At 37.4% G+C, this 19,666-nt stretch overlaps 1 protein-coding gene across 5 annotated transcripts; it reads left to right on the top strand.

Moving 5' to 3' along the window:
- The first annotated feature begins 2,462 nt into the window (after nucleotides 1-2,462).
- On the top strand, nucleotides 2,463-11,472 carry LOC107826599 (uncharacterized). 5 transcript variants are annotated; one of them, XR_001657309.2, is made up of 5 exons: nucleotides 2,463-3,051; nucleotides 3,302-3,367; nucleotides 4,659-4,756; nucleotides 9,490-9,540; nucleotides 10,342-11,472. XR_001657309.2 is itself a non-coding variant. In XM_016653588.2 (3 exons), the coding sequence occupies exons 1-3, from the start codon at nucleotides 9,250-9,252 to the stop codon at nucleotides 10,489-10,491; spliced, it is 330 nt and encodes a 109-aa protein (XP_016509074.1). In that variant the 5' UTR covers nucleotides 6,472-9,249; the 3' UTR covers nucleotides 10,492-11,472. The 5 variants fall into 5 exon arrangements, 1 of the variants encoding a protein (XP_016509074.1); XR_012700037.1 differs by lacking the exon at nucleotides 3,302-3,367; XR_001657311.2 differs by lacking the exon at nucleotides 4,659-4,756.
- The last annotated feature ends 8,194 nt before the right edge of the window (nucleotides 11,473-19,666 follow it).

Here is a 19,666-nt window from a genome sequence, read left to right as displayed (position 1 = left end):
GGGTTAGAGGCACAACAACAACATGGGTATAGAACACTCGGTTCGTCAAAGGTCATGGGGGTTTGAAAGTCAGTCAGAAAGTCAAAGCGGTTCAGGGCCAGTTCGGGGAAGCTAGTCAGAACAAAACAATGCAGCGGAAAGATCTTCAGCAGGAATGCCATCAGCTAACCACCATTTTAAACTGACAAAATTTTCTTTGATTGAAACAGGGGCAGAAAATTTTGGTTGTTTCGGAGAAACCCTCCATAAAGAAAGGAAGTCACCAAACAGGTTTGATTTTTAATTTTCAGGACCCTCCTGGAAAATGGGACCTAGTTCAAAGTTCAGAAATAGCATAATCTAGCATAAATATATCCCAAAGGAATATAAGTCGGTTTAGAAGTTTGCATGTTCAATATAGGACGCAATTAGGAGTTTCCAGGACCCTCCTGAATAATGGGACATAACTTTAGGATTTTGATTAGATAACAACATTTAGCTTAAATTCTGCTATAAGGGTAGTATAATTCAGTCATAAAAGTTATCACTCTTAAGATAAAATTTGACTTTTGATTTTCAGGACCCTCCTGGATAATGGGGAGTAGTTTAAAGATTCTCTTAGATAGCAAGATTTAGCAGAACTCATACCTGTAGAAGATATAACTTAGATTTAAAATTGTCGTTTAGCTAAGAGTTGTCAGGACCCCCCTGAATAATGGGACCTAACAGTCAAATTTTTAGTAATACTTGGTAATATGATTCAGTTTTACACTCACATCTGTGCCCAACCACCAAACTGGGGCAGCAAAATTTTCTTTGTTTTTGTCTATTTTGTTGAAGTCAGGAGCCCGCCTAGAGAGCAGGGAATACTTTCAAGCGCAGCAGTCAGGAGCCCGCCTGGAGAACAAGGGAGTAAAATTTAAATTTTAGCTTTCAAATACTTTGTTTTGTCTTTGTTGAAGTCAGGAGCCCGCCTGGAGAGCAGGGAATACATTTCAAGTTGAAGTTAGGAGCCCGCCTGGAGAGCAGGGAATACTTTCAAGCGCAGCAGTCAGGAGCCCGCCTAGAGAACAAGGGAGTACAATTTAAGTTCTTAGCTTTCGAATTCTTCGTTTTGTCTATTTGAAGTTAGGAGCCCGCATGGAGAACAAGGAATACATTTTAAGTTAAAGTCAGGAGCCCGCCTGGAGAGTAGGGAATACTTTCAAATACAACAGTCAGGAGCCCGCCTGGAGAGCATGGAATACTTTCAAATACAGCAGTCAGGAGACCGCCTGGAGAGCAGGGAATACTTTCAAGTTGAAGTCAGAAGCCCGCCTGAATAGCATGGGAATATAGTTCGAGTTCAACAATCAAGCACCCACCTGGAGAAAGGAAAAGCATCTTAGAGCACAATTCGAGTTCAACAATCAGGCGTCCACCCGGAGAATGGGAAAACATCTCAGATTACAATTCAAGGCGACAACAAAGAGATTCCACAAGAGAGAATAGAGGACAACAAGGCAACAAAGAACTACAAGATCAAGTTTGAAGATATAGATAGACTTTTGTAATCCATAGATCATAGTCTAGTCTAGTTTTTTTTTTTATTTTGACATGGTGTAATAAAGGGGTTCCGTGAGCAGCAGCAGCAGCAACAGTGAAAGCCCGGCTTCGTGGTAGTCCCAGCTACCAAAACTTTCCAAACTACACTGACCTAATTCCTTTTTAGCCAAGGATATGTAGGCAACCTCAGAAGCAGGGTGCGGTCAGCTTTTTCAAAAATGCTTCCTATGGAGTATTCAAACGGGCAAAAATCACTCGTATCCACTCACTTATCTTTGCACGAAAACTCTTCGTGTTTCCGCGCAAAGAGGGGCAGCTGTGAGCACGTGATTTTTTCCCTATATGTATTACTCCAACAAACTCAAAACAAAATAATTTCTGTCAGTGTTTGCAATTTTAGGGATTTTCGTGGCATTTTCTGATAATTGTTTGCATTTGTCTGTGCATGTTTATTTTATTTAATTCATAAAAATACAAAAAATATGTTGCATTTGCATTTAGGCTTAATTTTACATTTTAGGATTAATTAGAAAAATTAATTGTTATAAGAATTGAAAAAATCACAAAAATAGTTTAATTCGCACTTTTAATTTTAAACTTTGATTTTGAGTAGTTTTCTTTTGTTAGTTTGCGTTTAATTAATTGTGTTAATTACAATTTTAGGGTTAATTGGTTTTTCTTTTAAGTTCCAGGAATTAATTTTGGATTTTAATGAGATTTCGAAAATTAAAGGAAAAATTGAAAAAAAGAGAAAAGGAAAAGGAATAACAAAAGAGGAAATCCGATTTTGGGCCTTCTCTAATTCTAATTCCCCAAGCCCAAACCAAACATCCCCATACCCGTCCAATACCCGCCCGTCTGCCTTGAACCGACCCGATTCCCAAATAACGCATAACTAAAAGAATCAAACGGGCGAGCCCTAAATCCCAATGCGTTACTGTTCTTCTTCTCCGAAGAACACGCGAACAAGCCCCAAATTCAGGCAAAATCCATGGCGAGTGAACAACAAACCTCACACCACGCGTTTCCCCTTTTCTCTTCTTGCCATTTCTAACGGTTTCTGACGCCAAGATTCCCCTCTCCTCTCACTCGCTCGAATTTGGATTTATCTAACGATTGGAAGGTTCTGGAGGAGGATTCGCTGGATGAGTGTGAGGTGTTGGATTGATTTCACTCAATCCAAGCCCCACATTCATCAAGGGGTTCATTCTTAAAAGGAACTGGATCCGATTTTGTGGGGGGACTCGAAAAATTTTTCTGAAAAAAAGGGGTTAAAAGGCTTCTTGAACTGATGGTTTTCGGGGTTTATTTTCTTATTTGAAGAGTCCTTTCAAAGTTGAAGAGAAATATAAGTACAAGTTTTTCTTATTTTTGAATCCGGATTTGAGTTCCAAGGAAATAAAAATCGAAGTTCAGGCTTGGTTTTCTGCTGTCGTCTTGCTGACTCGCTGCTGAACCTCGTTAGGATTTGGAGTCAAAAGGTGTATTGCGGAGTCTATAATTGTTAAAAGAAGTTTGAAATTTCAGGTTCAATTTCTTTCTCCTCTGCATCTCTGTTTTAAAGTGTTCATGAGTTGTGAGACTCTGTCGAGAATGGTGTTTTGCTCTATAATTGGATTTCTTGTTGATGAATTTCTTCTCAATGGTATGATGTTCTTGAGTACGTTCAATCAGTAAGTCATTTTGAGTAGTCGTCCTCTATGCTTTCTATGCTTTAACTGCTATTTTTTGGGTGTCGAGCTACCACTATCGAGTCAAGATGTCATCGTTTTTTCAGATGAATGATGAGTTCAATTTTGAAGATCGCGAGCGAGCATGAAACTATGAGGTTATTTCTCGTTAGGTGTGTTTTCTGGATTCTAAAAGACCTCCTCCTGTGAAATCTCTTTGTTTATCAGAACTTTTTAATTTTCTCTTTCCCTTGATTTTGTAACTATATGCTCTGTTCGTGCTGGTATGGAGCTACTGAAGCTCTCCTCGGTAGTATGTGCTCCTTATGGCTTACCATATTGAGATGACCAGTGAGGTTCACGTTTCCAGCAGTCATTTCTGCCTGTTGAACTTCTTAAAATAGAGTTAAATATGAAACTTATTAGTGTGTGTTTTGTTCCCCTTGAAATCAGTTGGTATTTGTTAGCTCTTCTTGACTCTTTTGTCCTGTTGAAGCGTAAATGATGAGATCCCAGTCCCTGTTTAAACAGTTAACTGCTTTGTTCTAATCGATGGTTAAGGCATGTTGTTCTATTTTGGTTTCATTTTATATAAGCTGGCAGTGTCCAGCTTGAGCTAGCGATTGAGTCGCGAGTTTGAAACCAGGGAAAGTTTTTAACTGCCATCTTGATTGAATGCATAAGTGTACATTGTCAAATTCTCGTTTATGAATCTGTGTCGATCTGTGAAGGAGATAGATAAGTTAGTTTAACTTTGATCGTTTGATTGTTCTGGTGTGGAATGATAACATGCTGAACGTGATGAAGCTTGGCGACATAGGCCTAAACGATTTTAAGTGTTTTGTTCATTTTGAGCTGTAAAATTTACATGTTGAACAGAGTTTTTTTAGTTGCTGCATGACCTCCCAGATTTGTTGCTACATACCAATTTTCCTCTTCTTTGGTTGTATTCTTCATTAAGTTGTCTCTTCCATCTGGTGATCACTAAGGCACACACACTAGGAACTTGAGTTACAACGATGGAATGAAGAAATTGGATTGTTTTCGATCCTAGTTACTGTCCAGACTTGTTTCTTTTCCCCCTAGTTTGAAGTCTCCTTTTGGGTATTGGCATATGACTTGCTTGAGGAGTCCTTCTGCTTTGTTTAACTAAGTTTTAAAATTCTTCTTTAGTGATTCTTGTCAGCTCTCATTTTTAAGTTTCTTGTATGTATTGGAGTTTCCTTAAGTAGATACATGAAATGGTGATACTACGACGCAAATCCTTTAGCATAACGTTAGCTGAATCATTCGCTTTTGGGTGTCCTCTGTTTGTAATCAAGTTTAATATGTATCTTGGCATGCCATTGTTTTGTCCAGGATTTATTCTTTGTCCCTGATTCATTGAGAAAATCCCTGGTCCATTTAGAAAATTACGATAATTTCATTCTTATGTTTAAGTACGAAGTTGGTTAATGGATGCAGATATGTGGATGCTACCGTATGAGTTCATTTTCTGGTAATCATTTTAAAATCAGAGACTCCACTGGTTTAGACCCATGATTAAACTATCACAAATGCAGGTACTATCCCTGTGAAGAGGTTGTGCTATAATTTCAAATTAGTTTTGAATATGCATATTTCGTAGTTTACTTAGTTAGATGCTATCTCTTTTAAAAGTAGAATTCGAGGTGTGCCATTTAGTGAAATTTCTATGGTCCTCGCGAAGTTGCAAACGCGTAGTTGCTTTAGGCGCGCTGTTTTAATAAATTACCTTCCTAAATTCGGGTGCGCATTTATGTGACCCAAATCCAAATCTCAACGATGTTGAAATATGTCAAAAACCGCGGGTGCATTTATGTGACGTGGTTTGAGACACATTTTAATAACGTTGCAAATTTTTCCTTAAAATTGAATAAAGTGGTTAAAACTAAAATTTGCACATAGGTTCAAAATTGTTTAAAATCAGATAATTAAATCGGATATAACAGTTGAGCGACCGTGCTAGAACCACGGAACTCGGGAATGCCTAACACCTTCTCCCAGGTTAACAGAATTCCTTACTCGGATTTCTGGTTCGCAGACTGTTAAACAGAGTCAATTTTTTCCTTGATTCGGGATTGGAACCGGTGACTTGGGACACCATAAATCTCCCAAGTGGTGACTCTGAATCTTTAAATACATAAATCCCGTTTCAATTGTCCTTTAATTGGAAAAACTCCTTTATACCCTATTCCAGGGGTGTAGTAAAAAAGGGAGGTGTGACAGTGAGACCTATGTAACCTAGGCTCTGATACCAACATGTCACGACCCCAAACCGGACCCAGTCGTGATGGCGCCTCTCATGAAGTGAAGGCTAGTAGACACAATTTCCGAATTCATTTTTAACAATTTAATAAGTCAATTTAAGTCATTTATAAGAATAAGTACCCAACAAGTGTAAATTTAGCGAAATAGAACAAGTGCGGAAATAAATATAGCCCGACATCGGGGTATTACAAGTCACGAGCATCTACTAAGGTCTATATACACGGAAAGTCTGAAATGTGCACTAAATACAGTCTGATGAAATCAGGAGGGAGAAAAGCAATAATGCGATCGCCGACAGCTACCTTGCTAAACTCCAATGACTCTGCCTCTGAACAACTAACACTTGCTACCAGGTTAAAAAATACCTGAATCTGCACACGAGGTGCAAGGAGTAATATGAGTACTCCGACTCAGTAAGTAATAACAATAAATGAAGACTGAGCGAGAAGAAATCAAGTAAAGGCACGTCAATAGGCTATAAAGAAGCAGTAAAAGCCAGTAAAAAGTAATGAAGCTGTGAAATCTCTTAAAAACATCTTAGCTCAGTTTAAACTTCTTTAAATTACCTTTTACAGTTAAACAAGTAAACGAAGAGCAGTTAGAACAGAAAAACACAGAAAAATCCGCCCCTCGGGCACAAATACCAACGGAAACAGCCCCTCGGGCAACAACATGGAACAACACCAGCCCCTCGGGCTATATCTCACATCACAATGGGTACCAGCGCTCACTGGGGGTGTGCAGACTCCTGGAGGGGCCCTTTACGGCCCAAGCGCAATATCAAGCCGTCTCATGGTATCATCACATAGGCTATCGGCCTCATATCAACAAGCCACCTTGTGGCGTACAATCTCAGGCCCTCGACCTAATAATCATAGATAAGTGTATCACTGCTGCGGCGTGCAACCCGACCCAAAAGTATCCTCACAACACAGGCCCTTGGCCCTACTCAATCATATATCTCTAAAAGCCACTCGGACATATAGTAAAACATGATGCTTAGCCCAAAATATTATTTAAAATATCATTTTAATGTGTTAAAACAGAGTAAACATGGTTGAGTTATGGAAACAGTAGAATATAGCATGACTGAGTTCTAGTATAAAACCAAAACAGTGAGGAAATATCAGGAAAAGTGCCCTAAGGGTTCGAATAGTTGGCACGAGGCCCAAATATGGCATTCAGCCCAAAACATGATGGTAGCCAAACTGTTTTCAATCAAATACGCGATAAAACAATCATTCGGGATATACTAAGTCACAATCCCCAACAGTGCACGACCCCACGCTCGTCATCTAGCGTGTGCGTCACCTCAATATAGCACAACGATGTGCAATCCGAGGTTTCATACCCTTAGGACAACATTTACAATCATTACTCACCTCGATCCGGTCCAAACTCTAGCCCGCGATGCCTTTGACCTCATGAATCAACCTCCGAATGTTCCAAATCTAGCCACAATCAGTACATAACCATTAAAATATGCTAAGGGAACAAAGCTCACTCGTATATATCCAATTTACATTGAAAATCTCAAAATTGTTCAAACCCAGCCCTCTAAATCTGATAAAAGTCACATCAATAGAATCCTCATTCTCCCACGAGTCTACCCATATCAAATTCATCAAAATCCGACCTCAATTGCCCATTCAAATCCCCAAAAGAAATCTCAAACTTTTCTTCCATTTTTTTCCAATTTCCACTCTAATTTCTCAAATTAAATGATGAAATTCAAGACTAAATCATAGAATTAAACCAAATATGAGTGAAGAATACTTATCCCAATTGCTCCATTGAAAATCCCTTCAAATTCCACCTTCTCTCCAATGGCTTTTATGATATTGGACTTAAACCCTCGATTTTAAATTATAAACTGGCTGCCCAGACATTTCTTCATCGCGAACGCAACATATCTCTCGCGTTCGCGAAGCACACTCCTTTACTGACCGAAATTTCTTCCACGCGAACGCGATAACCTTCTCGCGAATGCGAAGCACATAAAACTCAACAAGTCGTGGACGCAACCTCTACTACGCGAACGCGTAGACCAAAAGCATTGGGGACCCAACTATCCCGCTTCCTCTATGCCAACGCGACATGAGCTTCGCGAACGTGATAACCACAGATCTCACACCTTCGCGATCGTGGAACCATCTTCGCGAATGCGAAGGCCAACTCCACATCCTCACACCTTAAACCTTCATAAATGCATAACATGCATCGCGAACGCGAAGGTCAAAAACCTGCAACACCTACAGCAGAAATTCTGCAATTTTTCACAACATGAAATGGTCCGATTGACCACCCGAGATCCTCGGGACCTCAACCAAACATGCCGACATATCCCATAACATCATTCAAACTTGCTCCAACCTTCGGAACGCTCAAAACAACATTAAAATACCAAATGTTCATCGGATTCAAGCCTAAGAATTCCAAAATCTTCTAAATTACGCTTTTGATAAAGAACCCAACCAAACCACGTTCGAATAACCTGAAATTTTGCTCACACATCCCAAATGCCACAACGAAACTACTGCAACTTCCGGAAGTCCATTCCGAACCCTATATCAAAGTCTCACCTATCAACCGGAAACACCAAAATCTCAATTTTGCCAATTCAAGCCTAAACCTTCCACGGACCTTTAAAATGCATTCCGATCACGCTCCTAAGTCCCAAATAACCTAACGGAGCTAACCAAATCATAAAAATTCCTATCCAAGATCATATACAAACAAGTCAAATATTGGTCAAACCTTTCAAATTTCAAGCTTCAAACTGAGAACTGTTTCTTCCAAATTCACTCCGATTACCCTGAAAATCAAAACCGACGATTTACATAAGACATAATACATCATACGGGGCTAGCCACGGCCGAGAACTGGCGAGCAAAGTGCAAAAGCTCAAAACGACCGATCGGATCGTTACACTTCTCCTGGTCCATTAATTCTACCACAGATAAATACTGAGAAACACATAATATTACCGAAGACCAACATATTATACGTGGTGACTCTATATGTCTATGAATATGTATTGGTAGTTGGTCATTCACTTGGTTTAACCACGTTCTTTAATCTTTGTAAAAGTAAGTTGTATGTAACATATGTTTTACCACAAATCATGCTTCATATCTTCAACTATCAGTTGGCATTGTAACAGATGATGGATGAAAACCATAATATTTCTAATATAAAATATTCCTAATTTATATCAATCCCGATTCGCACATATGTGCTATCTCACAACTTCAATATATAAAGTTTTATCAATTTATTAAACAGGAAGGTCCTGTTGGATTGTTGCAAGTATTGAAAATTTAGAACTTCAAAAAGGGTGGTTGTATATCATCTGCAAAAAGTGTCAAAAGAAGGTCGATAAACTGGGAAATATTTATTCTTTCCCAAACCCAAAATATAAAAATGAAGATTACTGAATAGGTAATCACAAAAGCTCTATTTCCTTAATCCATCAAAACATATATTTATTTCTCAAATCAAATGCGCATTTAGGTACCGGCTTCGGGTTAGGGTCATGGATACTATTGCCTCTGTTTCACTATTGCTCAGGGACCGCGAAGCCATATTTCTTATAGGCAAGTCTATAAATGAATTGAAGGAAGGGTTACTTGAGGTATATCAACTACTTATATTCATATTTTTTTATTTACAAAAATTGTAACGGAAAATTTGGTTCTAGAATACTGGCGGTGTTGATAAGCCTTCCTATCCAATAGAGTTGAATAATATTCTTCAGAGAAAATTCATGTTTAAGGTTATTGTCAAGAGCTCGAACCTTTGTTTGCAAGATGAAGTTTATAGTGTTGTTAAGCTTACCGATGATGACCACCTGGTACAGAATTATAGTCCTGCTCCACCTTCATATGCCTTCACCGTATGTGATCTTCGCTCACAAACTTCATAACATATTTTAGTTTAGCATTTCTGTTAAACTGCCAATTTTTTACTCTGTTTTTAAACTCATTTATTTTTTAATGTTTGATAGGACCCTGACTGCAATACTGATCAAGGCGTAGATGGAGAGAAGGAATGCGAGGTAAATACATTGCTAATATTTATTTGTCCTTTACCATGACACCTACTTATATATGGTATGTATATATTTCTGTACAATTTTCAGATCTGGTATTTATTTTTTAAAAACTTTACAATTTCTGAATGTTCATTTTGTTTATTCTATAGGAAGCTACAGACTCATTATTAATTTTTTTTACATTATTGATTCTTTTAGTTACTGGTTTGCAGGTTATAAATCTATCTATTAAGCACTGTAGTAACATTACAAAAATTTTAAGCTTAAGCAAATGGGAAGAAATGACCTAGTTTAAGTTTACCATTTTCTCAATGGTAAATGGATTTCTTGAAACTAAACTCTTAGAGTTTTCTATGGCAGTCAACTTTTGCCACGAATCATCAACTTATATTTATTTACTTAACAGCCAAGCTGCAAAAGGAGCTTGAAGAAGAGAAGATAAGAGACTAGAAACGGTGACAATGAGTCTGTAGTGACTCAAGCTAACTTGATATTAAGATAATAAAGATGCTGATCTCCATACTTCTATTGATTTCTGGAGAAAACCATTATATTTTTTGCTTTTCTCAGCATTACGTACAATGAAGGGTAAGCATTTACAAAATCAAATTTTATGAGAACGGGAATGAACCTGTGGGTTTGTAACAGAGTAGTAAAGAGGAGATGGTTTATGGAAAACACTGTCACATCCATCAAAAGCAGCATCAAATGAACCTTCTTCTAATAGGTTTGCTTTGAACAAAGCAATAGGAAGTAAAGGTTTACTACTGATTTTCATTTTTTATTTTATTTTTAAATTTGTAGAGCTCTACCGAAGATAACAAGTTGATCGATATTGCAAACACACCTGCCAAGGTAGGTATACCTAATGCCGCAACAGTGGTTGAAGAAGATCCGAATGCACAATTGTCTGGAAATAAGATCAAAAGAGTATTTAAGAAGAAGAAAACATAATAAGGTGTTTGCATATGTAACAGTTGGAGAAACCAAAAACGGTCTTATAAGTTAGTTTAGTAGTTTTATTAGTTATGAACAAGATATTTGTATCATTTCATGTTTTTCCTGCTACTAAACTTTTCCGATTTAGTTTGTTTTGAAATTTCAATAGTAATGGACAAGTAATTTGAAGCTTTTCATGGTATTTTATGGTATTGCCTTTTTGTTTTTATTTACATAAGACAATCCATTGGTTTCTTCTACTCTATAGATAATTTTTGTTAGTGGAGAGGCTACTTGCCCGTGTTTGTTATTTTTTTGACCTATTTCACTGTAACATTTGTTCTATATGTGGTCGAGAAACTCTTTTCCATTCTTGGTTAATATATTTCTCCATTAAGCTGTATAGATTGCTGCCTCGTGAAGCTTTGATGTTTGATTGGTAGCCTTGAATTGATGTGAGGATGAAGCTATCTCATTTTTGTTGATAGATTGACAATGGCTGGAACTAGCATAGCATGTTCGACCTACATAAATATAACGATGGAATTGAACTACTGTTTTATTAATCCTTTCAAGAGTCTGTCGAATATTGTGTCCACAAGGCAGTCAAGAAATGATGCAAATTATTTTTGATTACACCATCAATTAGAGTTTGAACATTAAGCACGTGTTTGCTGATTATTGCTCGAATTTTTGGGAAAATGGTAATACCCTGTTGTGGACTTGAACCTACTGCCAATGATAATTTTCCAAGCCCTTTTTGCCATAATTATGGCTTCTGCAAAAGTTTTATTTGAATTAAAAATGCTTCTAAGCCGATTGAACTAAAACACAAATGGAACTTCTGGTTGCAGGTGACTAGCAATGGATATGCCTAAGTGCACAGCGGTTTGCTTGGATTCTATTATCTGTAATCAGTCATGTTATAATCGACCATGTTTACAGACATATGTAAATTAAATTACTTTACAAGAGAATTCATGGCATTTCAAATTATTGAAGGTCGCCACTTATAATAGTCTAAGTCGTGCAGAAAACTTATCACATTCGAACCAAATACTTAGTGCACAAGAGCTTAAATTTTATAGTAACTGATGTACCATAAGGTCATCTAAACCATGTTTTTCATAGCTTATAAATGCACCCACCAGGGATCTTTCAACAACTAGAGACTAACTTGTCCGAATAAAAAAAAAGCAACTTACATCATGCATCTTCACCACCGATGCGCGGATCATTTCAACAAAACAAAGAGCGGAGAGAGAATATTTAAACTGATGTATCTTGCAGACTAAATTTATCAACCACGTTCAAAATAGTTAAACCAAAAAAAAAAAAAATCATCTTTCATGAGTTTGTTGAGAGAATTAGTGTCTTTTCATGAGCGGATGATTTCGAAACAAGAACCTTCAAGTTGGTAGCTTCGCTCGAGATATTTATGAGAACATTTGTCAAGACCCTAAAACCAACCCGGTCGTGATGGTGCCTCTCGTGAAGATAAGGCCAGCCAGCATAACACCCAAATTAACCATTAATTAATAAGAATCGCTTTTAAGCCTTTAATTAAACAAATGTTTCGCATTATAAGTCTAAATGAATTGTGCGGAAATTATATACAAGTCCGACATCGGGGTGTCACAAGTCACGAGCATCTACTAAGGTCTGAATACAACGAAAAGACTGAAGATGTACTAAATACAGACTAATGAAAACAGGAGGGAGAAAAGCTGTGCTGCGAACGTCAGGCAGCTACCTTGCTAAAACTCCGATGGCTCTGCCTCTGAGCGACCAACACCCGCTACCGGGTTCAGAAATACCTGAATCTGCACATAAGGTGCAGGGAGTAATGTGAGTACTCCAACACAGTAAATAATAAGAGTAAATAAAGATTGAGCAGTAAGAAATCACGTAAACCACGTCATAGCACCACAATGGTTACAACATGTTTCCAAAACAGGATACCATTCAAATCATTTCGTTAAACTTCCAACTTCAGTAAAATCCTTTGGAAAATATGTTTCTAACCTTTTCAATATAGGTTTAGTGAAATATATATGTGTAGTGAAAGCCATGAAAATCATGATCGTCCCCTCGAGTGTGTGTGTGTGTGTGTGTGTAGTGAAAGTAATAAAAATCATGATCGGCCCCTCGGACAAAACATAATTCGTACACAGCCCCTCGGCAAAACATAAATTTATAACCATTTCATAACTTAAAACTTCTGTTTAAATGAAAGTTGTTTAAAACATTTGTTCAACATTTTCAATAGAGGCTCGGTCTAAAGATGAGTGAAAACAATGTTAAATCAGCATATTCGATAGAAACTCACTTTAAGGCGGAGTGAAAAACAGTAAGTTCATAAACATGCCCCTCAGTCAAAGCATCACTCATGTACATGTATATCTATAGCCCCTCGGGCAAGCCTCTCAGTCACTCATGACACAGCTCTTACCGGTAAGCTCTCACACTTAGCACTTACACTCAATAAGTACTATATATTAACCGCTGCGGTGTGCAGTCCGATCTATATATTGTTGCGGCGTGTAGCCCGATCCATATATAGTCGATTGCACTCACTGGGGGTGTGCAGACTCCGGAGGGGCTCCTACAGCCCAAGTGCTATATCGCTGCGGCGTGTAGCCCGATCCAACATATTGCTGTGACGTGCAGCCCGATCCATAGATATATAATCCTCACAATCAGGCCCTCGGCCTCTCTCAGTCATTAACCTCACAATCAGACTCTCGGTCTATCTCAGTCATCAACCTCACAATCAGACCCTCGGTCTATCTCAATCATCAACCTCACAATCACTCGGACCATCAGTAAAATAGGGAACTCAGCCCAAACAGTTTTCACAATTTAAGAAGTAAGGTGATAAAACCAGATTTAAACAATAAACAAGTAAAACATGACTGAGGATATGCTTTCAAAATAAATAGAGTGAGGAAAAATAGTGAAAATGCCCCTAAGGGTCTCAAAAGGTCGACACAACTCCCCAAACATGGCATACAACCCAAAATATAATATCAATCTCTAAAATATGGAATATCACAAGATTTTAAACCAAATACGCGAATTAACAGTCATACGAGACGGACCAAGTCACAATCCCTAACGGTGCACGACTCCACGCTCGTCATCTAGCGTGTGCATCACCTCAAAGTAGCACAACGATGTGAAATTCGGGGTTTCATACCCTCAAGACAGCATTTACAATCATTACTTACCTCAAACCGGACGAAAATCTACGCCGCAATTCCCTTGCCTCACGAATCGGCCGGCAGATGCTCCAAATCTAACCACAATCAGATTTATATCATCAAAATATGCTAAGGGAACAAGGCTCACTCGAAAATATCCAATTTATTCCAAGAATCTCAAAATTAGCCAAACTCGGCCCCCGGGCCCACGCCTTGGAATCCGACAAAATTAATATCAATGGAATCCCCATCCTCTCACGAGTTCATACATATCAAGAATACCAAAATCCGATCACAATTGACCCCTCAAATCCCTAGATTAAGATCTCAAATTTTCAAGCCCTAAACCCCCAATTTTGCTACTGATTTTCCATAAATTTCAAGCTTATAATGTTAAAATTCATCATAGAAACAAGTTTAGGCTCCAAAAACTTACCTCCAAATCCTCTTGAATTACCTCTTCAATTAGCTCCAAAGCTTTCTCCCAAATGAAACATGGTGAAAACCCACTAAAAATCGCGAAGGGTGAAATTTATATATTCTGACCCAGCTAAACCGCATCTGCTGTCACACTATCGCACCTGCGGTCCCAGGTGCACATCTGTGGATTCCACCGCACCTGCGATTACAAACTCACACCTGTGCCATCGCTCCGGTGGTCAAATGCACCGCTTCTACGGTTTCAGCCTTTTTATCTCCTGGCCGCATCTGTGACTTCACTTCTGCTTTTGCGGGCTCGCACCTACGGTCCCCAAGCCGCAGGTGCGGTTATGACAGAAAACTCAACAGCTTCGGCTGCAAATTCACAACTCCAAACCTCCCGCAAACCATCTGAAATCACCCTGAGGCCCTCAGGACCTCAACCGAACATGCCAACATATCCCATAACCTTATTGAAACTTGTTCCAACCTTCAGAACACTCAAAACAACATCAAAACACCAAAATCACATTGAATTCATGCCTAAGATTCCAAATACTTCCAAATTCCGCTTTCTATCAAAAAGTCTACCAAACCACGTCAGAATGACCTGAAATTTTGCACACACATTCCAAATGACACAACGGAACTACTACAACTTTCGGAATTTCATTCCGACCCCTATATCAAAATCTCACCTATTAATCGGAAAATGCCAAAATTTCAATTTCGCCAATTCAAGCCTAAACATTTCATGAACCTCCAAAATATGTTCCGATCACGCTCCCAAGTCCAAATCACCTAACGGAACTAACCCAATCATAAAAATTCAAATCCGAGATCATATACTAACAAGCCAAAACTTGGTCAAACCTTTCAATTTTTTAAACTTCAAACTAAGGACTATTCATCCAATTTCATTCCGATTACTCAAAAAACAAAAACCGACGATTTATATAAGTCAAAATACATCACACGGAGCTAGTCATGTCCGAGAACTGGCGAGCGAAGTGCAAAAACTCAAAACGACTGGTCGGGTCGTTACATCCTCCCCCACTTAAACATACGTTCATCCTCGACCGCGCCCAGAGCTGTTCCGAAAAACATCAATCGCTGAGTAACCTTATCATGCACATACCCGGGGGTGATTCCATGTCATCATGTGAAAAGATGTTAATGATTGAAGAAAACGAGTTAGAAATCACTTACCAATATTTTGGAAAAGAAAGGTTGTTTGAAAAACCGTCTCTTATGTTTTTGGGGTTTTGAAAAATGAAAAATAACTGAAAATCCCGTCTTAATATACCCCTCTTAAACTCCCTATGCGGACCGCACAAAATCAACTGCGGCCGCACAGTCACCAGTTAATCTGTGTAGACCGCACAAAATCAACTGCGGCTGCACAATCACCAGTGAACCTGTGCGGACCGCACAAAATCAACTGCGGCCGCACAATCACCAGTGCGGACAACACAAAAACCAATGCGAACCACACTAGCAGGTTCAGAGAGCTGCAGTTTTCTGAACCTCCAAAAGCCATGTTTAAGCCTAAGACACCCCGGAACCTACCAGAAACTCACCCGAGCCCTTGGGACTCCAAACCAAATGTGCATACTAACTCAAAAACATCATATGGACCTACTCATGCGATCCCATCATCAAAATAACATGTAAAATCATGAATTAAACCTCAAAACTCAACATTTTCATCAAGAACTCTCAAATCTCATAACTCTTCAACCGGAAGTCATACTCATGTCAAATAAACTCCGTTTTTCGCCAAATTTTCACAGTTATCTTTCAAATACTATAACAAATTTGTACCGAGCTTTGGAACCAAAATACGGGCCCGATAATAATGATTTCAAACATGAACTCTTTTCTTTATTTCTTAGATAATTCAGTAAAACAATTTCCTTCAAAAATTGATTTCCAAGGCTTGGGACCTCGGAATTCATTTCCGGACATACGCGCAAGTCCCATATTTTACTGCGGACCTCCCGGGATTGTCGGAACATGGATCTGGGTCCGTTTGATCAAAAGATGTTGACCAAAGTCAACCATAATCAAATTTTAACTCTAGTATTTCTATTCCTCATATTTTCACATAGAAGACTTTCCGGATATAGGTACGGACTACGCACGTAAATCCAGGTAGGGTAAAAAGGAGATTTTTAGGCCTCGGAACACTGAATTCACTTGCAACACAAGTAATGACACGGAACCAAAAACAACCAAAATATTCCTCAAACAACAAAAGTATGAACTGTTATCATCACTATTTATAAATTTTTAATATAAAATTATATAATATTGTACTTAAAGTTACTAACACTAAAAACTGATTCTGACATATGAAAAATAGACAAATATGTATGGTATGCAGTCCATTTGTTACAGTACAATTGTACTCTTTTCTTTTCTTTGCCGTAAATTAGATTTTCGGTCTTCTGGCTTGATTCGTCTTTTTCCCTCCCTTCTTATTATGCCATAAACTATTGATCAAGTCCTTAAGCTTCTTTAACTATTAAAGTCGTAGCATATTATTTGTGTCCATTCTAATGATGAAGAGAAAATTATGTACTTTATGCACTCTATATAATTTGTTATCATCTATGTTTTGTTTGACCATCCCATATTTCTTGTGCGGTTATTGAATCTAAAAGCATTTTTTTAGTTCTTTTGACAATAGTTATATAGGCCTATCATATTTATTAGTCGCGTTTACACACGTTGCAATTAGAGAAAAACCACAAAACAAATAAGCTCTTTATTACTCATATTTTTGCCTTTATGGATGGTTGTTAGCTTTAAACATTCCTTAGATTAGTTGATTATGTTGTATAGATTAATCTATTGAAACTATTTTTAATTATTCCAAAATTCCTTGATTTTAATTAGGGTCAACGAAGTATAACTTTTTTTACACTTTAAACTCACTTTGGTCTGAGAACATAGGAATAAATTTATAAGTAAAACATGTCATGGCACGACATTCGTCATCGGTTCAATAGTTTCCTGAAAAACTTCTGACAGTTAGCTAATTTTGTTTTATGGTTTACAGACTTTGTTGATCCTACTACTATCAGAGGGAATGCTTTTGAAAACGGGAAAGTGAAACAACCATTAATTGACATAATAAATCGACAAAATCCCACTCGGTTACATAGTACACCCATAAAGACTTGTGCACACATTTCATCGTTTCAGTCTCAGGCACAATATCTGAATTCTACGCAACAACAAGATCTGCGATTTGATTTGTCGACTTCAAATGTGCATACAAATCTTCTTCTACCAGATTTAAATGAGCTACCATTATCGCAAGGTATTATTTGACTTAATTTTATTTCTATAGCATGTTGTTCATAAATACTGATTGCATATTATTATAACTTATTATTAGAATTTGAGGATGTTAAACTTTACCCCATTGTACAGGCTCTATATAGATAATAAGGTTATAAAGTTATATACTTATACCTATTAAGCTTAAAATTTTTGGAAAGAAAAAGACCTTTAATAGCTTACATACGTCTGCCTTATCAAAAAATATCTTATGTACCTCTGTCATTTTTTAATATGTGATTTGGATGACATTACTTCCTCTGCATACATTCAAAGCTCTTGCTTATTATTTGTGTAAATAATCTATATTACATGCAAGAATGTTAAATAATATAGCAGCAATATGTTATAGATTTTAACAAAAGTAATTTATGAATAAGACAAATGAAAGAGATTTTTACATTCCTATGTCATATGATAAATTATATTACCTTAAATGTTTCTATTTAACAAATTACCCTACCTACACAAGTTTTGTTTACAAAATATATACATTCCGCCTTAAAAGGCTCCCAATCCATTATTAGTGCCTTCAATTAAGGGATTTAGTTACACCCTTTTCCTTTTTTCCTCTCTCCCCTCTTCTCTCCAGATTCTATATTTCTCTTTCGTCTCGAATTCCTATGTTTGCACACTAGTATGCTTGAACAAACTTGAATGACTTGTACAAAGTGAGATTTTTTTCAATATAAATCCAAAGATGTTTTACAGAGGAGAATACTCATGCATGCAGAGAATAGAACAGGGCAAAGATACAGAAAAAGAGGGAAAATCATACATCAACTGGGTCCAAATCTACTCAATAAAGCCTCGAATGAATTATAATTTAAAGCCTCGAATGAATTATAATCCAGAATGGAACCTCCAGTAGTACAGATTTTAAAGGCAACAGTAGAGGAATTATAATTTTGTTTCTTTGACCAGAAGTCACATTTTTAGGTGGCATTTGCACAGACCCTCCAGTATAATTAAGTTTGGTTAAAGCAGTTAAATGCAGGTAAAAAGGAAGACAAATGCAACAATACGTCTTTTGTATCTAATTTATATATAGTAAAAACAAACTTCATACAACTAATTATATACTATACAATTTATCTACAACTTTCACATATTATATCTACCCATTTAAATACAACTACAATAACATACAACTTAAATACAAATTTTATACAATATGTATTTTGTATATTTTGTATCTGATTTATATATAGTAAAAACAAATTTCATAAACTAATTATATATTATACAACTTATCCACAACTTATCAACAATTTTTGTACAATGTTGTTCAACTTTCATACAATAGTTAAATGAATAAAAGAAAAATAAATAAATAACAGAATACAATTTTTCTACAATTTCTGCAATATAATGTATATCATGTCTTCTTCTTCTTCTTCTTCTTCTTCTTCTTCTTCTTCTTCTTCTTCTTCTTCTTCTTTGAGTTTCAATCTGAAATTCAGCCAAAATCAAGTCTAATCTTCACCAAAACCCCTAAAATTTGAGATATATTGAAATGAAATTCCGTATTCTGAGGCCTTGAAAACCTCATTTAAAGTCACCTCGATTTCCGTGCACAGTCCGGGTGCGTGGCCGGAACGCTTAACTATGATAATCTGTGAAAAACGATAAGTTTTGGTTATAAAATTAGTTAATTTGACTTCGGTCAACGTTTTGGGTAAACGGACCCGGAGGGTCCGTAGGAAAATATGGGACTTAGGCGTATGCCCGGAATCGAATTCTGAGGTCCTAAGCCCGAGAAATAAATTTTTAAAGGAAATTATTTTCTGGAGTTGTTTAAAGAAACATGATTGTATCGGGCCCATATTTTGGTTCCGGCGCCCGGTACAGGTCTTATATATGATTTAAGACATTTTTGTGGAATTTGGTGAAAAACGGATGTCATATGACGTGATTCGGACTTAAATCGCAAAATTTATGTTTAAAGAAGTTTTGAGAAAATTTCATTGATCTCGAGACTTAATTTGATGTTCATGATGTTATTTTGATGATTTGATTACACGAGTAGATCCATATGATGTTTTTGAGTTAGTATGCACACTTGGTTTGGAGTTCCAAGGGCTCGTGTGAGTTTCATGATGTTTTAGACTTAAACCCAGAAGTTGCAGGTCTCTGAACCCGCCAGTGCGGTCCGTACAAAAACGTGTGCGACCGTGGAAGGGGGCCAGTGCGGTCCGCGGTCGGTTTCATGCGGTGCG

This window comes from Nicotiana tabacum, chromosome 16 (genome assembly GCF_000715075.1).
Source record: "Nicotiana tabacum cultivar K326 chromosome 16, ASM71507v2, whole genome shotgun sequence".
NCBI classification, from domain to species: Eukaryota; Viridiplantae; Streptophyta; class Magnoliopsida; order Solanales; family Solanaceae; genus Nicotiana; species Nicotiana tabacum.
Note: the sequence above shows the minus strand (reverse complement) of the source record. Positions and strands in the feature narration are given on the sequence as shown.

Bases quoted from the DNA above. Each gene is read 5' to 3' on its own strand.
- LOC107826599 (XM_016653588.2), top strand. From the start codon at position 9,250: ATGTTTAAGGTTATTGTCAAGAGCTCGAACCTTTGTTTGCAAGATGAA. The intron at 9,379-9,489 runs GTATGTGATCTT...AATGTTTGATAG, and splicing joins CACCTTCATATGCCTTCACC to GACCCTGACTGCAATACTGA. The intron at 9,541-10,341 runs GTAAATACATTG...TTAAATTTGTAG, and splicing joins ATGGAGAGAAGGAATGCGAG to AGCTCTACCGAAGATAACAA.